The following is a 19,920-nucleotide window of genomic DNA, read 5'->3' on the forward strand; positions in this document are numbered from 1 at the left end:
CTGGGGTACACTTTATTATTTGAGCACAGTGTGGCTTTAGACAATTTTGCACTTTTTGTTTTAATGTTTGTTGACCCCATATTTTTTCTATGTGGGCCTGCGGAATTTTCAGACAGTCATTATCCTTTCCCCCAAATGATCAGCCCCTGCATCACTCCTCTCCTCCATCGACAAAAACACACATTTGCACAATTTAAAATTGATGTTCATTGAAGGACAGAAGTCAGATACGGTCAGGTTATACTGCCACCTACAGGATTGCACACTGACAAACAAAAACATCTGTAGGCTACAGCAGGATAACTCCACCCATTTCCAGTATACCTGTGTTTCAACTCTGCTAGAAAACGTTAAACTAAGCTAGCATTTTTTTCTTCAATCATATACAGCTATTTGGAGAAGCTACTCCTCAGCACAGCTTTGGGGTGCCATAAGCAAACCCCACTGCACTGGACATTGTGTGGCTAGCCTGAAACTGACCATTGGGCACTGGGTTCCATAAAAGGTGCTTTCCAGACCCTCTTCTAGTAAAAAGTTGCGATTGACCGGTCTCTGAAGACTTACTCCATTAGTAGGCTGAATACGTTGAGCACCAGGTGCTACTCCATTGTTGGAACCACTGAACGCCAATAACATTTTTCACTTTTACGCTCCCTGCTCTCTTTGCCACCAGTCAACATCAATGAAATATCTCTGCTGCTGCTCCTGCTTTGCAAAGAGCTCCATGGAACTTTGATCTATGGTCCATTCCTACTTTTTGCAAGCTACCAGCTGTATAGGTTTTTGTGAGTTCCAGAAGACTTGCTTAGTTGTATCACTGCTACAGGGTCACATCATATGTCAATCTAGGTATTGCATGGACAGTCTCACTGCAAAAGGCGATACAGATGGATGGAGGGACCTGGTTATGGTAAATGGAAGAAATCGCCTTGGGGAGAAAGGAAGCTCTGGGTCTCAAGACCATTTTGTGTAGAATTTGATATGGTTCTTTACAACACAAGGCTCTTAAAGCTATGTACACACAGGCAGAATGTCAGGGGACATTTGCAAGTAAAAAAAAAACAAAATTCTGCAGTTATGCCAGCTTCTGTCAGACATGCATGCTGGAAAACCAGCAGCCGACCCACTCCCGATCAGCGCTCTCAGCCAATGGCTGGACTAACCTTGCATGGCAAGTACATTGTCTCCGACTGGAGCTGTCAGCTTTTTTTCATGCAACCTTCTGGGTTGCACAAAAAACAACTGTAGTGTGTGCCTAGCTTAACTAAGAAACACGCCTCACAGAAGTGATGAAATTTAGAAAGGCAACCTTGTGTGAATCAGGGAAATATTCCTGAAGGCAGATCTTGAAAAACAGATCTCTAAGGTAGGACTATTTACACAACACCTTGTAGAGTGGTGATCTTTAAGGCTGGGTTCACACTTGTCCTACAAACGGTCCTACATTGGGAGCCTCATGTAGCATGACGTGCTAAAATCAATGTTTCCCTATGAGAGCTGTCTTAACTGGTCCTACACAAGTCGGTCCGACTTTGAAAATGCTCCCTGTACTACTTTTGGTCCTACATTGTTCCTACTTCAACCCATTGAATATCATTGAACTCGGACCAAAGTAGTATCCTGTTCATGAAAGTAGGATGGATGTAGGACCAATGTAGCAGAGCAAAGTAGGATGAAAGTAGTGTGAACCCAGCCTAAAACAGGATCGCAAGGGCTGAAATCTGCCCCTTGATAAACCTGGCCATATGTTGCACTAGACAAGATGTCAGAAGAGTTATGATCCTTCCCACAAAGTATTTCCTGGGATGAAATTTTCTTGCCTTGCACCTGGCAAAGTGTGCTTTCAATATGAGATTACTTTGTGCAGCATTGACTTCCTAGCTTTTAGCAGTGTAGGAACTACTGAATCAAGAAGCCAGGGACCATGAAGCAGGCGCTTCTGCCAGGCACCCTGTGGGCTCTTCCAGATCATCTGGCCCTTCTGTCCCAGGGATCAGTTTAGGCAGTTGTATTGTTCTGCAACCACACTATCTTGAAACAAATAGGATCATGTTGGTTATTCACCATCCTAATACAGTTAGCTGTAGTTTGACAAACAGAAATAGCAACAAGAGCTGGTTGCAGGATGGGGCCTGCCAGGTTATTAAGGAGCATCTCAAAATGTTCGTTCCGCAGAGTCTTTAAAAGACAAAAACATCTTTAACAGGTACAGTAAGAAGCTTGATTAGGACACCGATGGCAGGGTCAATCACAGGAATAGCTCACTTTTTGCAAACTCTTTCTCCACTAGCAAAAAATTCAGATTGCATTAGGGTTATAGAAGAGGAGATTCCTCAAAAGCTTGCCACTGTCCAATCACCTGGGAGGTATGAGCCTGTATAACCCATACCATAGGAATAAGTCATCAGTGTACTGTTCAATTAAAATAAGGGGGTTAATAGGGTGGTGGAGAGAACTCTAAATGGTCTCCTTGTATTCTAAAGATAGGAAAACTATTGTCTTATGTTGGAAGAAGCCGGCTCCTCCTCCCCTCCCTTTGGAAACAGCATGTTAATACTGCTCTAGAACCATATGCTTTTGCAGGAGGCTGCCCAGCTCCCCCCCCCCCCCCCCCAAAAAAAAATCAGTCTGGGCTAAATGGCTGGAAAGGGCCACCCACTGCGACGGCTGACTAGGCTGTTTGTCTTTTCCTACTTGACCCTTTTTAGGGCAGCATTGGGGCTGTCTTGGAATTAAATAGTGTTTGAAGGCTGAAACCGCTATGTATACCTTGAGCACAAGCTATGTGGAGTAATTATTTATGTTTTGTATACCGTTATGTTTTTATATGCAAATTTAAAAATAAAAAGGATGGGGGGGGTAATAATGGCACACAACAGGACCAATATCTGTAGTAGCCGTGGACCAGGAAAGCAATTTGCAACTAACATTGCCAAACGGGTCCAGTTCCCAACAGTCACACTACAGGCATTTCCCCAAATTTTTGGTGCAGCAGGGTTCTGGGTATTGCCTCCAAAGCCGCTGCTCAGGATCCAGATAGCTGCATAAGAAGCCTAGCTGTAGATCAACGAAGGAAAAATTATTCCCAAAAAATAAAACATTACAAGTTAAAATTGCAAATCTTTTCTTATTAGTGAAAAATACATCCATCCTCCTAGGATACAATATAAAAATAAAATAAAAGAAAAAACTGGGGAGTGCTCTTTTGAGCTGGCTACTACTGAAGAGGTTACAAAACTTTTCTGAAGCCCACCTATAACCATTTGTCCCTTGGATGCCGTTCCCTTGCAACTACTATGGTCACCCTCTTCCATATCTCTCCCTAACCCCCCCCAAAACATGCTCAGCTCACTCCCATGCTTAAAAAGCCCTTACTAGCCTCCCATCAACCTCAGCAACTTAAGACCAATCTTATTGCACCCATGCACCTCTAAACTTCTAGAACAAACGCTTAGTCTACAAGTCTTGGCTCCTACCTTCTTGACCCCCTTACAGTCTGGCTTTCGCTCGCACCACTCCATGAAAGCTGCCCTACTAAAACTCACTGACAATTTACTAACTGCTAAAGCCAAAAGCCACTACTCCATACTCCTACTACTTGACCCCCTACCCCTCTGCAGCCTTTTATACTGTTGACCACCCGCTCCATCTCAATAAACTCCATTCCCTTTGTCTCCAAAATTGTGCACTATCCTGGTTCTCTGCCTACCTATCACAGCACTCCTTCAGTGTTACCTACAACTCTGTCTCCTCCTCTCCATTGCCCCGTTCGGTGGGGGTCCCCCAAGGCTCTGTTCTTGGACCCCTTCTCTATCTACACTTCCTCTCTTGGACACTTGATAACCACCTACAGCTTCCAATACCATTTATACACCGATGACACCCAAGTCTGTCTTCTCCTCATCCCCCCTTCAGTCTTCTCTCTCTCTTATTACTGACCTATCATGGATATCACACCACTTCCTTAAACTAGATCCCTAAAACCTAGCTATCAATATTCCCCCCTACCTGTGCCCCCCCTCCATGACTTTTCTATCAAAATCAATAATGCAACCATCAGTACCTCCCCTCACACCAGGGTACTAGGTGTAATCCTAGACTCTGACTTGTCTTTTCAGCCTCAAATTCAATTGTTGTCAAAAGTTTGTAGAATGCACCTCCGTAACACCTCTAAAATGTGCTCTTTAAGAAATGAAACCACAAAACTCCTCGTTATCTCTCGCCTTGACTATTGCAACTCCCTTCTCATTGGCCTGCCTCTCCATAGGCTACCCCCTCTTCAGTCTATCATGAATGCTGCTGCCAGACTTATCCACCTAATCAACTGCTCAGTGTCTGCCAACCCTCTCCTGCAATCCCTACACTGGCTCCCAATCAGCCAGCAAATTAAATTCAAAATACTAACCACAACATACAAAGCCATTCACAACTCTGCCTGAGCTACATCACCAATCTTGTCTCCAAATATCACCGAAAACATCCTCTCCACTCTTCTCAAAACCTCCTACTCTCTAATTCACTTGTCTCCTCCCATGCTCATCTCCAGGATTTGAACAAAGCCTCTCCCAACTCAACCCTCTGGAACTCACTACCTCAACTGGTCCAACTATCCCCTACTCTAGCTACCTTCAGGCAATACCAGAAAACTCATCTCTTTGGGGAAGCCCATCACATCTCCAACTAATCTTTTACCACTTACATCACCTATTTTCCCACAGTTACAACTTTTTGTACAACCTGCCCCTATTAGATTGTAAGCGCTCCTGAGCAGGGTCCTCTTAATCCTCTTGCAAATTATTGTATTATAACTGGTCAAAGACCGCTTATCACTTCACCCTCAGTCTTCAGTTACCAGAGAGCTGGTGATTGTTAGTCATGGCTCTCTGCTCTGCTCCTCCAGTAACCACTGGAGCAGCGGGGTGCAGTGGGAGTGGGAGCAATTGGCTCAGGTTCTCAGAGGTGCCGGAGCTAGCTACTGGTCAGGCACCTGGGTGGATCCAGACATTAAAGTCAGGATCTCTTCAGAGCCTGGACAAACTGTATGATGTCGGCTGAATATGGGTCACAAGCGTGCCAAATAAAATAGGGGCAAAAGCGTTTTGGCCCTACTTCTCCTTTAAAATTAAAACGGAGCCAATAGCAAAACTAAAAAATATGTAATGCAACCTTAAAAGTTATGCAACACAGCTCCCCAAAAACATCTAGCTTCTCAGCAATGCATTAAAATATACCTTTAAAACACACCTTTAATCCTGCCCCCTCTCCTACCGCAGCTGATAGGACAACAGCTATGAGGAAGATGGCCGATTTATAGCGGCAACTTGTCCCAGCTGTGAGCATTTTCAGAGCAGCAGCAAAGGTAATGCAGAGAAATGTGTCAGTCAGCTTCTACAATCGTCTTGCTGTTTGTGTGTGGAAAGTGATCACAGCTGACACAAAGTGCAGCCTCCTTACAGTGGTTGTCAGATCTGCCATGGCAGGAAGGGATGTGTCAGGTTGGCCCTCCTAACTAGGGTTAGAAAGTACTTAAAAAACATGGTACAAGGTTCATCACCTATACAGGGCATCATTGTCATCCTTGTGTCCATTGTGACGACAGCATGATACAGTGATGTCATAGAGGGTTGACATACAAGTGCTGCATACCTACACCCCCACCACAACCAGTGGAATGAATTAACCACTTAGCACAAACATCTAGCTGCATCATGTAGCTCTTGTCCATTTCCTTTTGAATAGTGGAGATTCGGGACACTGTTTGCTCTCATCCCCAGGTAAGTGAATTGGAAAGTATAGATACCTTTGAATCAATATAAAAGCCAATTCTGAGATCAAACAATAAAACCTTATATATTTTTCTAAATACAAGGTTTCATTTAAGGCTAATGTCAAGTGCTTTGACCTTGCTCTCATCAGGAGTATTATATTACAGTTTAATAAAACTCACATCTATCTGAATCATCCTTCAAGTTTTTAAAAGGGAATTATTAAATCATTTAGTACGATGAGGGGTTATATACCAAATGTAATTAAAAGCATACCTTGTATTTCAGTTTAGCAAAGCAAGATCAGCTGCATGAAGTTTTTTTTCAACTTATTTGAGAAACAGGCAGTAGAACATGCAATAGAATAGACCAGTGTTTCTCAACTCTAGTCCTCGAGGCACCCCAACAGGTCATGTTTTCAGGATTTCCCTCAGGATGAAACAACTGTGGTTAATTTTTAACGCAAATCACCTGTGCAAAATAATGAAAATCCTGAAACCAATAGAATAGACCATGTATAGTCCCACATGTTCATCCTTGACACTGTGGGGGCTATTTACGAAAGGCAAATCCACTTGAAAGTGCACTGAAAGTAAAGTCACTGTAGATCTGAGGGGGACATGCAGGGAAAATAAAAAAACAGCATTTTAGCTTCCACATGATTGGATGACACTACCAACTAATTTCTTCAAGATAAAAAAAAAAGTGCATATATTCTGTTTTGTATTAGAAGACTGTAAAGCATTGCACCAGCAATCAGGAGAGCACTGATGCATGCAGGTCTCCTGCACACTGTCTGTGTATCTGCTTAAGCCAGCTGTCGGGACTTGTAGTTCATTCATATACAGAGCTCTGAATGAATGCTTTCAAAAACTGGCAGCTAGTATTGGAAACTTCTCCCCATACTGCTGCCAGAGGGAGGGGGTAGCAACTGCAGCACTGGCTACATGTTCCATTCTAAAATCAGGTGAAACATGTTCCCAAAGATGCACTTATCCTTTAAGGCTTCCTTACAATTCAGCAGGCTTCAGAAAACCAAAGGCTAAACCTGGCCAACTTCTCTGCTAGCAACAACAGCATGATGCAGCAAACCCTTTAGGATGTAGGCCTTTCTTGCACACCATGTGTTTGGATATTGAACCCCACTCCCAGGTGGCAGGGAATGTGAAGGGAAACATTACGCACACTGCTCAAAATACAGATCATAGCATGACTTGGCCAGCATCCTCTGCATGAAGCCTATCATCATGATTTCTAATAACCTTCGCTACAGTTTCAATCACATGACAAACTCAATTAGGCTTATTTTATAAGGCAGTGGAGTAATGCATGGCTTTGCAAATGCATTTTTTTTTGTCTAGTTACCGTATCACTTTCCAAGCAGATGACCAAGTCGGAGAGATATGGAGGTTCTGCTAATATACCAACCAATTTCCAACAACCCTGAATTGTACGAGTGCTTTTCAAATGCTACACAAAAGATAACTTTTTGCCATCACTCACAGCCACAAAACTTGCTACAATTAAAAAAAAAAACATGTATTTTTTTTTTTCTTGCTGTATCATTCTTCATGTTTCTCAAATATTTCTTCAATCCTTATTGCAAAAAGTATGTATATAATGTTTATCTATACTTTACAACACCTCATCAAACTTTTACAGAGCTGCAGAAAAACTGCAGCAGAAAAGAAAAAACACCCCCCCAAAATCACTCCAATCATTCAATAGAGAAGTAAAAATTAATAGACTCCTAAATGTAGAGCAGGCATCCATCCTTCTGTACAAAGCCTCATTTGTGTATAAATTTCTGCTTCAGCCATCCTGGCCAAGTTCAGTGCAAACGCTGCAGCTTGAATTCGATCCTTGAAGTTAGAATGGCAAACAGATGGCATTTTTTTGCTGACGCTGTGCGCTTCTGAATGTGAGCAGTACTCTATATGGTGTGGTCTTCTGTATGCACAGACATTAAAAAATCCAAGTATAACAGTTTGTCAATGTGAATGGCACTTGGTGATCTTGTATTGTGCACAGTGATTTCATGGACTTATCCACTAAAACGCTAAGCTGTGTCCACTCTACAAGATCTCAGGAATAAACAGCACAACCAGAACCAGCAATCATAAAGAAAGAATAAATATTTTTTTTTCTGTTTGTACTTAAACATGATGCAAACACCGTGCGTCCCACCTCCTCCCTGCTCATGCAGATGCACTATTTACAGGTTTGAAAAATACTGCTGTCTTCTGTTCAGTTTAATCTTGTTTTGTTTTTAAAAGTCATGTACAAAGCTATTTTTTATTTTTCTTCTATTTTTTTTTTTTTTTCAAATTTCCAAAGCTGTTCAGCTCCAACCCAGGGTATGAAAAGGTGCCAGGGATAATCTGAAGACATTAGGTAAAGAGAAGGATGGCTAAACAGTGGCAAGACAAAAGACTTGTATAAGGCAGGACAGAAGAAGACACAGGTTGAAGGGAGAACTGGGAAGGGTATGGAAGGGAGGTCTGACTTTCTGTAGAAGCAGTTGAAGGGAAATCAGCTTGATTATGGCAAGCCAGTTAGGAAAAAGCATCGCAAATAGCTGAGGGGCTGTACACACTTTAACACCTTAGCAACAAAAGGGACCAGCATTACTTTTGTCAGACATTTTGCCAAGGAAATCAAGGCTTTGCCAGTCGCTATGTGCCAAAGGGTTAAACATGCCTACAATACTGTCAAACCATCGCCTCTGCTAGCTGCTTTCCTTTTATTATCACAATATAATTTACTTAAACTTTCAAAAAAAAAAAAAAGAAACCCCAAAAAAAAAATAATAATAATAAAAGTAAACCAAAAAAGTCTGGCAGGAGCGCAAGAAATGAGAGCAAGAGAGGGAAAGGGGAGACGGCAAAATGTGCAGGGTCGGCCTCAGGGCGCATATTTGCATTTTAATGGGCATTGAAATCTAGTGTCAGGTGGCAACAGAGGTTGGTCTGTGTAAAGGGCTCAGTCCTCAATATATTCCCACAAGTCCTTTTCATAACCTTCGTGCACATGAAGCAGCAGAACCCGCCTCCTACTCTCACAGTATCTGGAAAAAAGCAAGAACAACAAAAGTGGTTAATACTGAATCAAGGTTTTTAAAAAAAAAAAAAAGTCACAAAAGTAGCATGAAGGCTTTGATTGCCGACCTTGTTCTGAAAGTGCTAGTTGTCGGTTTCCATTATGTTAAAAAACATCATAAAATGTCAAGACAGTATAAAACACCCCCACAAAATGCTGGTATTGAAGTGGTTAAAACCTGACCTTGGTAATAGGCCACTAGATACAAGGCATCGATAAATGTACAAATCATACTGTGTTTCCCCAAAAGGAAGACCTACTGTATTTGCTGGCGTATAAGACTACCTTTTACACTTAAAGCAGAGCTCCACCCTAAAGTGGAACTCACGCTGATCGGAACCCGCCCCCCCTCCGGTGTCACATTTGACACCTTTCAGGGGGGAGGGGGGTGCAGATACCTGTCTAAAGACAGGTATTTGCACCCACTTCCGGGCACATGTCTCGGGCAAAAGACGGGTTTTTCCAGACTTCCCGTCTGTCCCCCGTTGTGTGCTGGGAACACTCGGCTTCCAGCACACAGCGTGTGAGCCAATCGGCGGGCGCAGCGCGACTCGCGCATGCGCCGTAGGGAACCGGGTAGTGAAGCTGGAGCGCTTCACTGCCTGGTTGCCTCACTGAGGATGGCGGGGGGAGCAGCAGAGAGACGAGCGATCGCCCGTCCTCTGCTGCGGACGGCGCTGGACTCCAGGACAGGTAAGTGTCCTAATTTTAAAAGTCAGCAGCTGCAGTATTTGTAGCTGCTGGCTTTTAATATTTTTTTTTTACTGGCACATCCGCTTTAAAAAAACTCGCCAAAAAGCAGGGGTCGTCTTATACGCCGGGTCAGCTGCTCGGATGCCTGCTGGATGTGCGGTTATACTGTATGTAGCTTCGGCTACATGCAGTATATACCGCTTAGCCAACCCCGGTGAGCGATATATTAAAATGAATACAGAGCCTGCTCGGATTGGGGTAACAACCTCTGCCAATCCGAGTGCCTACATACAGTAGACTGCTCGGATTGGCTTTGAGAGGCGTGGGCTGATGATGTTACAGCCTCTGCCAAACCAAGCAGGCTTTGTATTTATTAATAGAATACATCGCTCGCCGTAATTGGCTCCAACTCCAGCAAGACGGAAGAAGAATATGGCTCCAGAAGAAAGAAATATGAAGCATCGGGATGAGGGTCGTCTTATACGTTGAGTACAGGCAAAAAAAATCTTTAAAAAACTGTAAAATTAGGGGGTCGTCTTATACGCCGGCAAATACGGTACCCGGAAAATAAGACCTAGTGTGATAGTCGGGGAGAGCTGCAATATAAGCCCTACCCCCAAAATAAGCTCTAGTTTTAAACTGTAAACTGCTAGAATCCTCTATTCTGCACTCGCCACCACTGGCGCACACAATTCAGCAGACACTGCACCAACACACAGTTTTTTCACATAGCTATGCACTTTTGCACTCACTGACACTGGCCCAATGTGCACATAAACATGTGTTACCAGTGCAAAAATGTGCACTAATTTGCTACCACGTAATACCACTTACCAAACAGGCACTCTTAGGCTTGTAAGCATGTACAAAAATATAGAATTCCTATTGGTTTGTGTATTCACCCCATACAGTTATTAAAATACAATTTTTTTTTTTTGCGATTGTGTTTAGCAAATTTGAAAATCTGACTTCCCCAATTCGACATATTTGTTGATGAACACCAGTATACCTAAACCTATGGGGACACAACGTATACTCAGCGTTTGCTTAGCAAAACCCTTTCCCCTCATGCTGACAGTACAAAGAAATACAGAAAAAGTTTTAAAACAAATCAAAGCAATTTGTTATATACGGTGTGTTGTCTGCTTTAAAGTGTTCCCGTCACATACAACTATAGAACAGAAATTGCAGCTTGCATTAAAAAAAGAAGAAAAAAAAGAAGAAAAAAAAAAAGAAGAATACCTGTACTTGTCTTGTACTTTCTGCTTTATGTCTTGAAGGGAATCCTGGGAAATATCCCTTTCTAAATATCCAGACAGAACTTCTGTCGCATTCTCTAAGTCAGCTTGATTATTCTACACAGGATAAGAGAAAAACAAAAACACACAAAGATTAAGTAAATTATCAAACTTTTTATTATATTTAAATATAGGCCACTGCACATAAGGATGAACATACAATACAAAAATAATGTGTTAACATTGGACACATTAAAGGCCAAGCCCAGGATTACCCGAAAGTCACTCTTGCAGTGCAATGGTTAAATGTGCATTAGGCCCAGGGGGTAAATTCCAGGCTCTATCGCTTACCTGTCTAACCACTTTAGTGCTTTCCTCCTCTGTCCGAAGCTCAAGGCTTTGAGCAGAGTCTTGACCTAATTACCCCTTAAATGTATATTGAGGAGGCTGGAGTGTGACCATGGCCAGGCACAGCTTACAGAGGCAGTCACAGTACTGGAGGAATCATGATGAAGTGAGGAAAAGGGCATCTTTCTCCTTATTCCTCTACCCCTAGGCATGAAAAACCTTGGCAGTGCCAGGGGATCAAATGTAAGAACACATTTTTGATATTCTTGGTGTTGAGCTTTAAGCTACAAAAGGTGCCCTTACACAGGCATGTAGGTATGTGGTCTATTTCTGTTCCTGCCCTGACCTCTGTATGTCTGCAGAAATGTGCATGCTGAATTTATAAGTCTTTTAAATGTAATTATGAATGTTAAAGGGATTGTAATTCTTATTTTTTTTCCCCCTATAAAATTAACAAACATGTTATACTTACCTGTCCTGTTGCAGTGGATTTACACAGAGCAGCCCAGATCCTCCCCTTCTTCTGTGATCCTGGCCCCTCCCTCCTGAGTGCCCCCACAGCAAGCAGCTTGCTATGGGGGCACCTGAGTCCAGTCACAGCTCCCTGTGTCCATTCAGTCTGACTGACAGCAGCGGTAGCCAATGGCGCCACTGCTGTGTCTCAGCCAATCAGGAGGGAGAATCTCAGGCAGCTGACACACTCAAGGACATCGCTGGACAGAGGGACATCAGGTGTTAGTGGGTGCAGCTGCACAAAGACGACTTTACTTTAACCACTTCATGCCCAGAGGACGTCATATGACGTCCTGGGCTTTGTGGGGCTATATCTGAATGATGCCTGCAGCTACAGGCATCATTCAGATATCAGCATTTTCAGCTGGCGATTACCTACACCATAAGAATGATCATAGCGGCTGTTTCACCACTTGATCGTTCTTCTGGGTGGCAAAATGGGACCCCCCTCCCGCCAGTGCTTTTACCGACTCACTGCTGCAAACGGCGAGTCGGAGAATGGATCCGCCGTACCTGGATGCTGATCATAGAGATTTACGGCGGACGAGATGGTCGGAGTCTCTATGATCGGAGGCCGGTCATAGAGACATCACGCCTGGCTTCTGCATTAAAAAAATTGGTGATGCCTCTTTTTTTGAGTGCCCCTGTCCCTGTGTGCTCGCACGCAGAAGCGAACACATATGCAAGTCCCGCCCACATATAAAAATGGTGTTCAAACCACACATGAGGCGTCACCGCGAACGGTAGAGCGAGAGCAATAATTCTAGCCATAGACCTCCTCTATGAGGCTGTCTGGACACACACACACAGAGGGTGAAGCACACCAGCACGCAAGGACCCCTTGTTGCAACACATACGGAGAAAAGCGGGGTACACACACCTTCTAGGACGCCATTTAAATGCTGGTCAGTGGCTTTTAACGGTTGACACTGCCAAAGACACTCAGTGCCGGTCAGAGGCACTTTATATTGTAAGTGTTTTTTACCTTTTTTTAAATAAACATATTTTAATATACTACACCATGATGAGCCCCTTGTTTTTGATGATTTAAGGGTACCTTGTAAAAGAGAAAAGGAGGCAATACCCACTGACGGACAAAGAAAAGACACCACTTTGGGGCCTAATATTATCTGGGGTCTGGTGAGTGTTGAGTTTCACCATTGGTGATGGTGGCACATCTTTGTCGGGTGGAAGAGATAGCGGCACTTTTCTGTATACAGCACTACCAACATTGAACCTTTTGTTTACTGGAACCTATTGTATAAGAGCAAGATTGCCTGCCATTGGACTATTTTCAGTGCAGCTAGCACATTGCACATTTTACTGGTTGTTTGATAATTATCTTATTTTTTGACATTTTTTTGGGATTATTTGTTTCCAATATTAGATATTGGATAATTCACTGTGCAGTTGGCACATCGCACAGTGTGTGTTTGTCTTCTGGAATTTTTTTTTTTCAGAGATAGATAGATCTCTATCTATCTATCTATCTATCTTTCTTCACAGGAGCACTGTGGCATATTGATTGATGTGTATGCCGATACACCAATTCATATTTGTGATTTAAGTTTAAAATTACTGTATCACACTTGCACAATTTAAATTTATATATGTTTATAGATTGTATTTAGGTTATTTACACCCAATATTGGGTACATTGTGGACCCGATATATATTTCACATATGGTTGATGGTGTATTATATCAGTCCACAGTCCACACCTTCAGAGATTAAACCCTCTGGATAATTAGATCAGCGCAGTAACATTTTTCTTCCTTATAGACCTCCTCTAACTGAAAACATGTAACCAGTAACAAAATTTAAAGCGTTGTCTATGGGGGTTTTTAACTGGTTAACGCCCGCCGCATGTACATCCACAGAATGGCACGTATGGGCGTACATGTACGTCCCCGCCTTTCCGCGGGTCGGAGGGTCCGATCGGGACCCCCCCGGTACATGCGGCGGGCGGAGCGATCCGGGACGACGGCACGGCTATTCATTTATAGCCGCCCCCTCGCGATCGCTCCCTGGAGCTGAAGAACGGGGAGAGCCGTATGTAAGCACGGCTTCCCCTGTGCTTCACTGTGGCGGCTGCATCGATCGAGTGATCCCTTTTATAGGGAGACTCGATCGATGACGTCAGTCCTACAGCCACACCCCCCATCAGTTGTAAACACACACTAGGTGAACCCCAACTCCTACAGCGCCCCCTGTGGTTAACTGCAACTGCAACTGTCATTTTCACAATAAACAATGCAATTTAAAATGCATTTTTTGCTGTGAAAATGACAATGGTCCCAAAAATGTGTCAAAATTTGTCCGAAGTGTCCGCCATAATGTCGCAGTCACGAAAAAAAAAATCGCTGATCGCTGCCATTAGTAGTAAAAAAAATATATATATATATATATATATATATATATATATATATATATATATATATATATATATAAAAATGCAATAAAACTATCCCCTATTTTGTAAACGCTATAAATTTTGCGCAAACCAATCGATAAACGCTTATTGCGATTTTTTTTACCAAAAATAGGTAGAAGAATACGTATCGGCCTAAACTGAGGGGGGGGGGGGAAATGTATATATGTTTTTGGGGGATATTTATTATAGCAAAAAGTAAAAAATATTGCATTTTTTTTCAAAATTGTCGCTCTATTTTTGTTTATAGCGCAAAAAATAAAAACCAGAGGTGATCAAAATACCACCAAAAGAAAGCTCTATTTGTGGGGAAAAAAAGGACACCAATTTTGTTTGGGAGCCATGTCGCACGACCGCGCAATTGTTTTTTAAAGCGACGCAGTGCCGAATCGCAAAACCTGGCCTGGGCATTTAGCAACAAAATGGTCCGGGGCTTAAGTGGTTAAGTACCAAAGTTTGGCACCATTCCACCAGTGTGTGCAATTTTAAAGCGAGACATGTTAGATGAAGTTACGCCGAGTAAATACCTTTCACAACATTAGCTTTTTTTTAAAGCACGAAACTGTTTGATTTCCCCCCAAAAAAAACAGGTTTGAAAAGATGCTGCGCAAATACCATGCAAGATAAAAAAAAGTTGCAATGACCGCCATTGTAGTCTCTAGGGTCTCTGCTAAAAAAAACATATATACTGTTTGGAGGTTCTATGTAATTTTCTAGCAACAAAAATTATGATTTGTAGGAGCGAAGTGTCAGAATTGGCCTGGGCTTAAAGTGGTTAATGCATAGAACGCATTAAGATAAAACACCTGGCTTTACAACCCCTTTAACCACTTAAGGACCTGCTCATGTATATATACGTCCTGTTTTTAAAGATGGATATCTCGGTAACGGCAGCAGCTGCTGTCACAACCGAGGTATCCATCTTTAGCATGAGCGGTCCTTTAAACGATGACGGTCTCCGCGGCGGATTCGCCGCAAGATCGCCGCTTACCGGAGCCGTCGATAGCAGCAGAGGCGATCGGGTCCTTCAGCCTGCTGTGTGGGGATGCGAGTGAGGGCAAGATGGCCCCCACCCGTCCCCATAGCCTAGCAGGGCGGAAGTGACGTCAAAATGTCAGTCCCGCCCATGCGTCTTAAAGGCACATTTTTTAAATGTCATTTTTTCAAATGACAAAATTTCCATTTTTTATTTTTTTGCATTTAAGTCTAAATATGAGATCTGAGGTCTTTTTGACCCCAGATCTCATATTAAGAGGACCTGTCATGCTTTTTTCTATTACAAGGGATGTTTACATTCCCTGTAATAGGAATAAAAGTGATCAATTTTTTTTTTTTTCTTCAGTGTAAAAAATAAAATAAATGCAAAACAAAACTTTTTTTAAAGTGCCCCGTCCCGACGAGCTTGCGCGAACGCATACGTGAGTAGCGCCCGCACATGAAAACGGTGTTCAAACTACACACGTGAGGTATCACCGCGATTGTTAGAGCGAATGCAATAATTCTAGCCCTAGACTTACTCTGTAGCTCAAAAGATGCAACCTATAGAATTTTTTAAACGTCGCCTATCGAGATTTTTAAGGGTAAAAGTTTGACGCCATGCCACGAGCGGGCGCAATTACACCAGACGCAGTTCTGTGTGCATTTTTTCTGCACTAAAAATGCATGCACAGTGTTTTCCATGTATTCCAATGGCTCTAGTTCACACCATGCAGTCAGTTTCCGGTGCAGAAACTGACTGCATGGTGTGAACTAGAGTCATTGAAATACATGGAAAACACTGTGCATGCATTTTGTGCAAAAAAAAAAGCGAATGGAACTGCGTTTGTTAGTCCGTGTAACAGGGCTGTTTTTAAAATGTTTTTATGCTACACTTATACGGCAAGCTAACCTCTGCTTATGCACAATTATTGCTCCATTCGAATTTACCATATGGTGATAGATTTGAAATAAGTATCAAATTGGGGGAAGGGAAGCTGTGTTCAATTTATAATATTCCACATATTAAAAATACACAGAAGATTGGTGTAACAAAAATGTGTTGAGAAGTGAAACATTTTCACCTGTAAATGTGTATGCAGTTGTCAGAATCTAAGCAAAGTGAAAGTTAAGTCACATTTTAAGAATATCTATTTCTGCAAGTGACCTGCACAAGAAAATTAGAGCAAACTACTTGATATTTCTCACAACTGGTCCGTTAAATGGGACTACTGCTTACCTCAAAGATAATTGACTGGTTGTTCTTCTTGAGGTAGAATGCAAAGACATAAGTATACATGAGTGTGGAGCGGCACTGGCACAACACATCCACTGCCTTTTTAAGAAACTGCACTTCAATCCATGACATGTTGTGCTGCTGCATCTCTTCCATTTTCTGTTTGACTTGGGCATACAGCTTGTGCTCAAATCGCAGGCTCTGCATGTGGTTCATGTAGCGATTGCAGTAGAATAAGTATCTTTGTAACGCTGCTCTGGAACGCTGCATAGGGTAGAAAAAATTAAAACAAGTAATCGCTTAAATGTATGCAAAAATTGGGCAAGAGTGTGATCTGTAAATTGTATTCTTACAAAGTGTACCAATGGACATATACAATCCTTTTGCCAGAAGTCTTAGAACTACAGCACAAGACAATGAGTAGAAGGTGACTGCAGTTCAAAAGCATTTCTGCTACCAAAAGAGCTCCTTCACTAAAGCCTAGAATACTAAAATGTCAAGTTACAATTGCATGTCCAAGTTCAATAATGTGCAACATTAGGTCTATTGCTTTTCTAAGATTTCCAATAACATGATTGAATATTTATGTTCGCTTAGGACCAGTCTACACCAGATGCAGTTCTGTGCGCATTTTTTCTGCACTAAAAATGCATGCACAGTGTTTTCCATGTATTCCAATGGCTTTAAATTAACACCAGTGCAGTCAGTCTACGGTGCAGGAACTGACTGTATTGCTGCACAAAAAACTGAACTGCATCTGGTGTGAACTGGCCCGTAAAGTGGCTGTAAAGCCACTTATTAGGTCTCTACAATCCACTCTGTTAGATAAAAAAAAAAAAAAAAAAAAAAAAGAAGCTGATGATTTGTACGTTATATAAGAGCGCCTCCCGGCGCTCACGCGACTCCTAGGCTCTCTCCTCTCCCTGTCTGAGGGATACAGCAGGAGGGGCCAAGAACTCAGATGACATCAGCCAGAGAGTAGGAGAGAGCCGAGGAGTTATGTGGGCACCAGGAGATGCTCCGATACAAGATACAAATTGGCTTTTTTTTTTTATAAAAGGACATACAGGAAGGCACATTATTATCAACCAGAGTGGATCGTAAAAACAGAACACTATTTTACCAGCAGGAGGGGAGGATCGTGGAGTGGACGAAGCAGACACAGACACACACACACACACACACACACACACACACACACACACACACACACACACACACACACACGAGCTGCAGATGATGGAAGCATGTAAACTGGCCATAGTGTTATGGCTCAGCAACCATGATGCACAGTGTTCAGTTTACAGGGGGGAGGTCAGAACCAGGCAGGATCAGACAATTTTTATAGAGGATACATGGGGCCAAATTACACAGCACAAGCACTGTGCTGTATAAAATGTTTATTTTATTTTTTTATTTTTTTTTAAAGCAAAATTTTTTTGGGGGGGTTTCAAACACTTTAACAAACCAGATACAAAAGGTATAAGGCAGCAAATTATTATATTTTAGTGAAAGACAAAAAAAAAATAAAAAAAAAAAAACATTTATTCACTGGGTTTAGGCTCCATTTGGCATAAATTTTTTCATCCAAGGCAAAAATATGAAGTGTCAATAAACACGACATCTAGCACCTTGTATATATTCACCTCTTGTGCATCTCGAGCAGCCTTTGCATCATCCTCATTGTAGCGATTACAGTTGTACCTGTAAATGAAAGTAGTACAAGTGTTGTATTGAATATATTTTTGTCACAGTGTCAGTAAACACTAAAAATGTACAGAAATCCCAATGTCTGGCGCATAAGTAAAGAAGTGTTCTAGAGATGGGAAGGAGGGGTTGGGGGGGTAAGGGGGAATAAAAAGGGTTGTGTCTTTTGTATTCTATTAGACATCCGGTAGGCAGGGCTGACATCAAAGGCAAAGGATTTTACAGCTCAAAAAGACACGGTCTTGTCAGATCAAACAGTAAGGTAGAAACATATTTTGGCATATCAACTGTTCTTTTCTGTAATTGTAGCAAATTTCACAAAGGTTATAAATGCTCATGAAAGGACAACAAACGGCAGAACCCAAAAGAGTTCACAGGCAACACTTTAAGACCTCTTTCAGACTGGGCGGTTTTCAGGCGTATTAGCCAAGTGCCTAAAAACTGCCCCCATTCATTCAAGTGTGACTTTTCACACTCAGGCAGTGCGTTTGCGGGACGTTACGAAAAGTCCTGCAAGCAATATCTTTAGGGCGGGTTGGATGCGCTGTATTTAGTGCTCCCAAAACACCCTGCCCATTGGAATGTCCAAGCAGCGCTTCGGAATCGCTGCAACACTGGAGTTTTTAACCCCTTCTTTGGTTAAAATCAGCCCACTAGCGGCTGAAAAGCTCTGCTAAGACAAGCAGCGCTTTACTGCAAATGCAGCCCCAGCGTGAAAGGGGTCAAAACACTTCTAAGAGTTTAGAGGTAAAAGTGAATAAGGATGTTAATAAAAATAGGTAGAAGAATACGTATCGGCCTAAACTGAGGGGGGGGGGGGGGAAATGTATATATGTTTTTGGGGGATATTTATTATAGCAAAAAGTAAAAAATATTGCATTTTTTTTCAAAATTGTCGCTCTATTTTTGTTTATAGCGCAAAAAATAAAAACCAGAGGTGATCAATATACCACCAAAAGAAAGCTCTATTTGTGGGGAAAAAAAGGACACCAATTTTGTTTGGGAGCCACGTCGCACGACCGCGCAATTGTTTTTTAAAGCGACGCAGTGCCGAATCGCAAAACCTGGCCTGGGCATTTAGCAACAAAATGGTCTGGGGCTTAAGTGGTTAAGTACCAAAGTTTGGCACCATTCCACCAGTGTGTGCAATTTTAAAGCGAGACATGTTAGATGAAGTTACGCCGAGTAAATACCTTTCACAACATTAGCTTTTTTTTAAAGCACGAAACTGTTTGATTTCCCCCCAAAAAAAACAGGTTTGAAAAGATGCTGCGCAAATACCATGCAAGATAAAAAAAAGTTGCAATGACCACCATTGTAGTCTCTAGGGTCTCTGCTAAAAAAAAACATATATACTGTTTGGAGGTTCTATGTAATTTTCTAGCAACAAAAATTATGATTTGTAGGAGCGAAGTGTCAGAATTGGCCTGGGCTTAAAGTGGTTAATGCATAGAACGCATTAAGATAAAACACCTGGCTTTACAACCCCTTTAACCACTTAAGGACCTGCTCATGTATATATACGTCCTGTTCGCTGCAACACTGGAGTTTTTAACCCCTTCTTTGGTTAAAATCAGCCCACTAGCGGCTGAAAAGCTCTGCTAAGACAAGCAGCGCTTTACTGCAAATGCAGCCCCAGCGTGAAAGGGGTCAAAACACTTCTAAGAGTTTAGAGGTAAAAGTGAATAAGGATGTTAATAAAAATAATTGCTTTCACATTTAAGTTTGTGGTGAATGCAACATGGGTAGCGCAACGATCGATTTTGTACTTAGGCTCTCCCGACGCAAGCATTTACATTTGTAAGTGCATGTACATAGGGGCTCAAGTATCTTTAACTGAGCTTTGTGTCCTGTGTGATAGCATATTTACAGTGACAGGTTCACTTTAATGAGACCTCAAAGCTAAATCAAGCA

At 42.2% G+C, this 19,920-nt stretch overlaps 1 protein-coding gene across 2 annotated transcripts in view; it reads right to left on the reverse strand.

Annotated features, from left to right (window-relative positions):
• Window positions 1-7,882: 7,882 nt before the first annotated feature.
• ARIH1 (ariadne RBR E3 ubiquitin protein ligase 1) overlaps window positions 7,883-19,920 on the reverse strand; it is an 83,841-nt gene continuing 71,803 nt past the window's right edge. For both annotated transcript variants that reach the window (XM_040343031.1, XM_040343032.1), the window contains 4 exons: window positions 17,946-18,003; window positions 16,303-16,563; window positions 10,800-10,912; window positions 7,883-8,832 (listed from right to left, as the gene is read on the reverse strand). In XM_040343031.1, coding sequence (XP_040198965.1) covers window positions 8,748-8,832; window positions 10,800-10,912; window positions 16,303-16,563; window positions 17,946-18,003 — 517 coding nt within the window. In that variant the 3' untranslated portion in view covers window positions 7,883-8,747. The remainder of the gene's footprint in view (window positions 8,833-10,799; window positions 10,913-16,302; window positions 16,564-17,945; window positions 18,004-19,920) is intronic.

This window comes from Rana temporaria, chromosome 3 (genome assembly GCF_905171775.1).
Source record: "Rana temporaria chromosome 3, aRanTem1.1, whole genome shotgun sequence".
Classification (NCBI taxonomy): domain Eukaryota; kingdom Metazoa; phylum Chordata; class Amphibia; order Anura; family Ranidae; genus Rana; species Rana temporaria.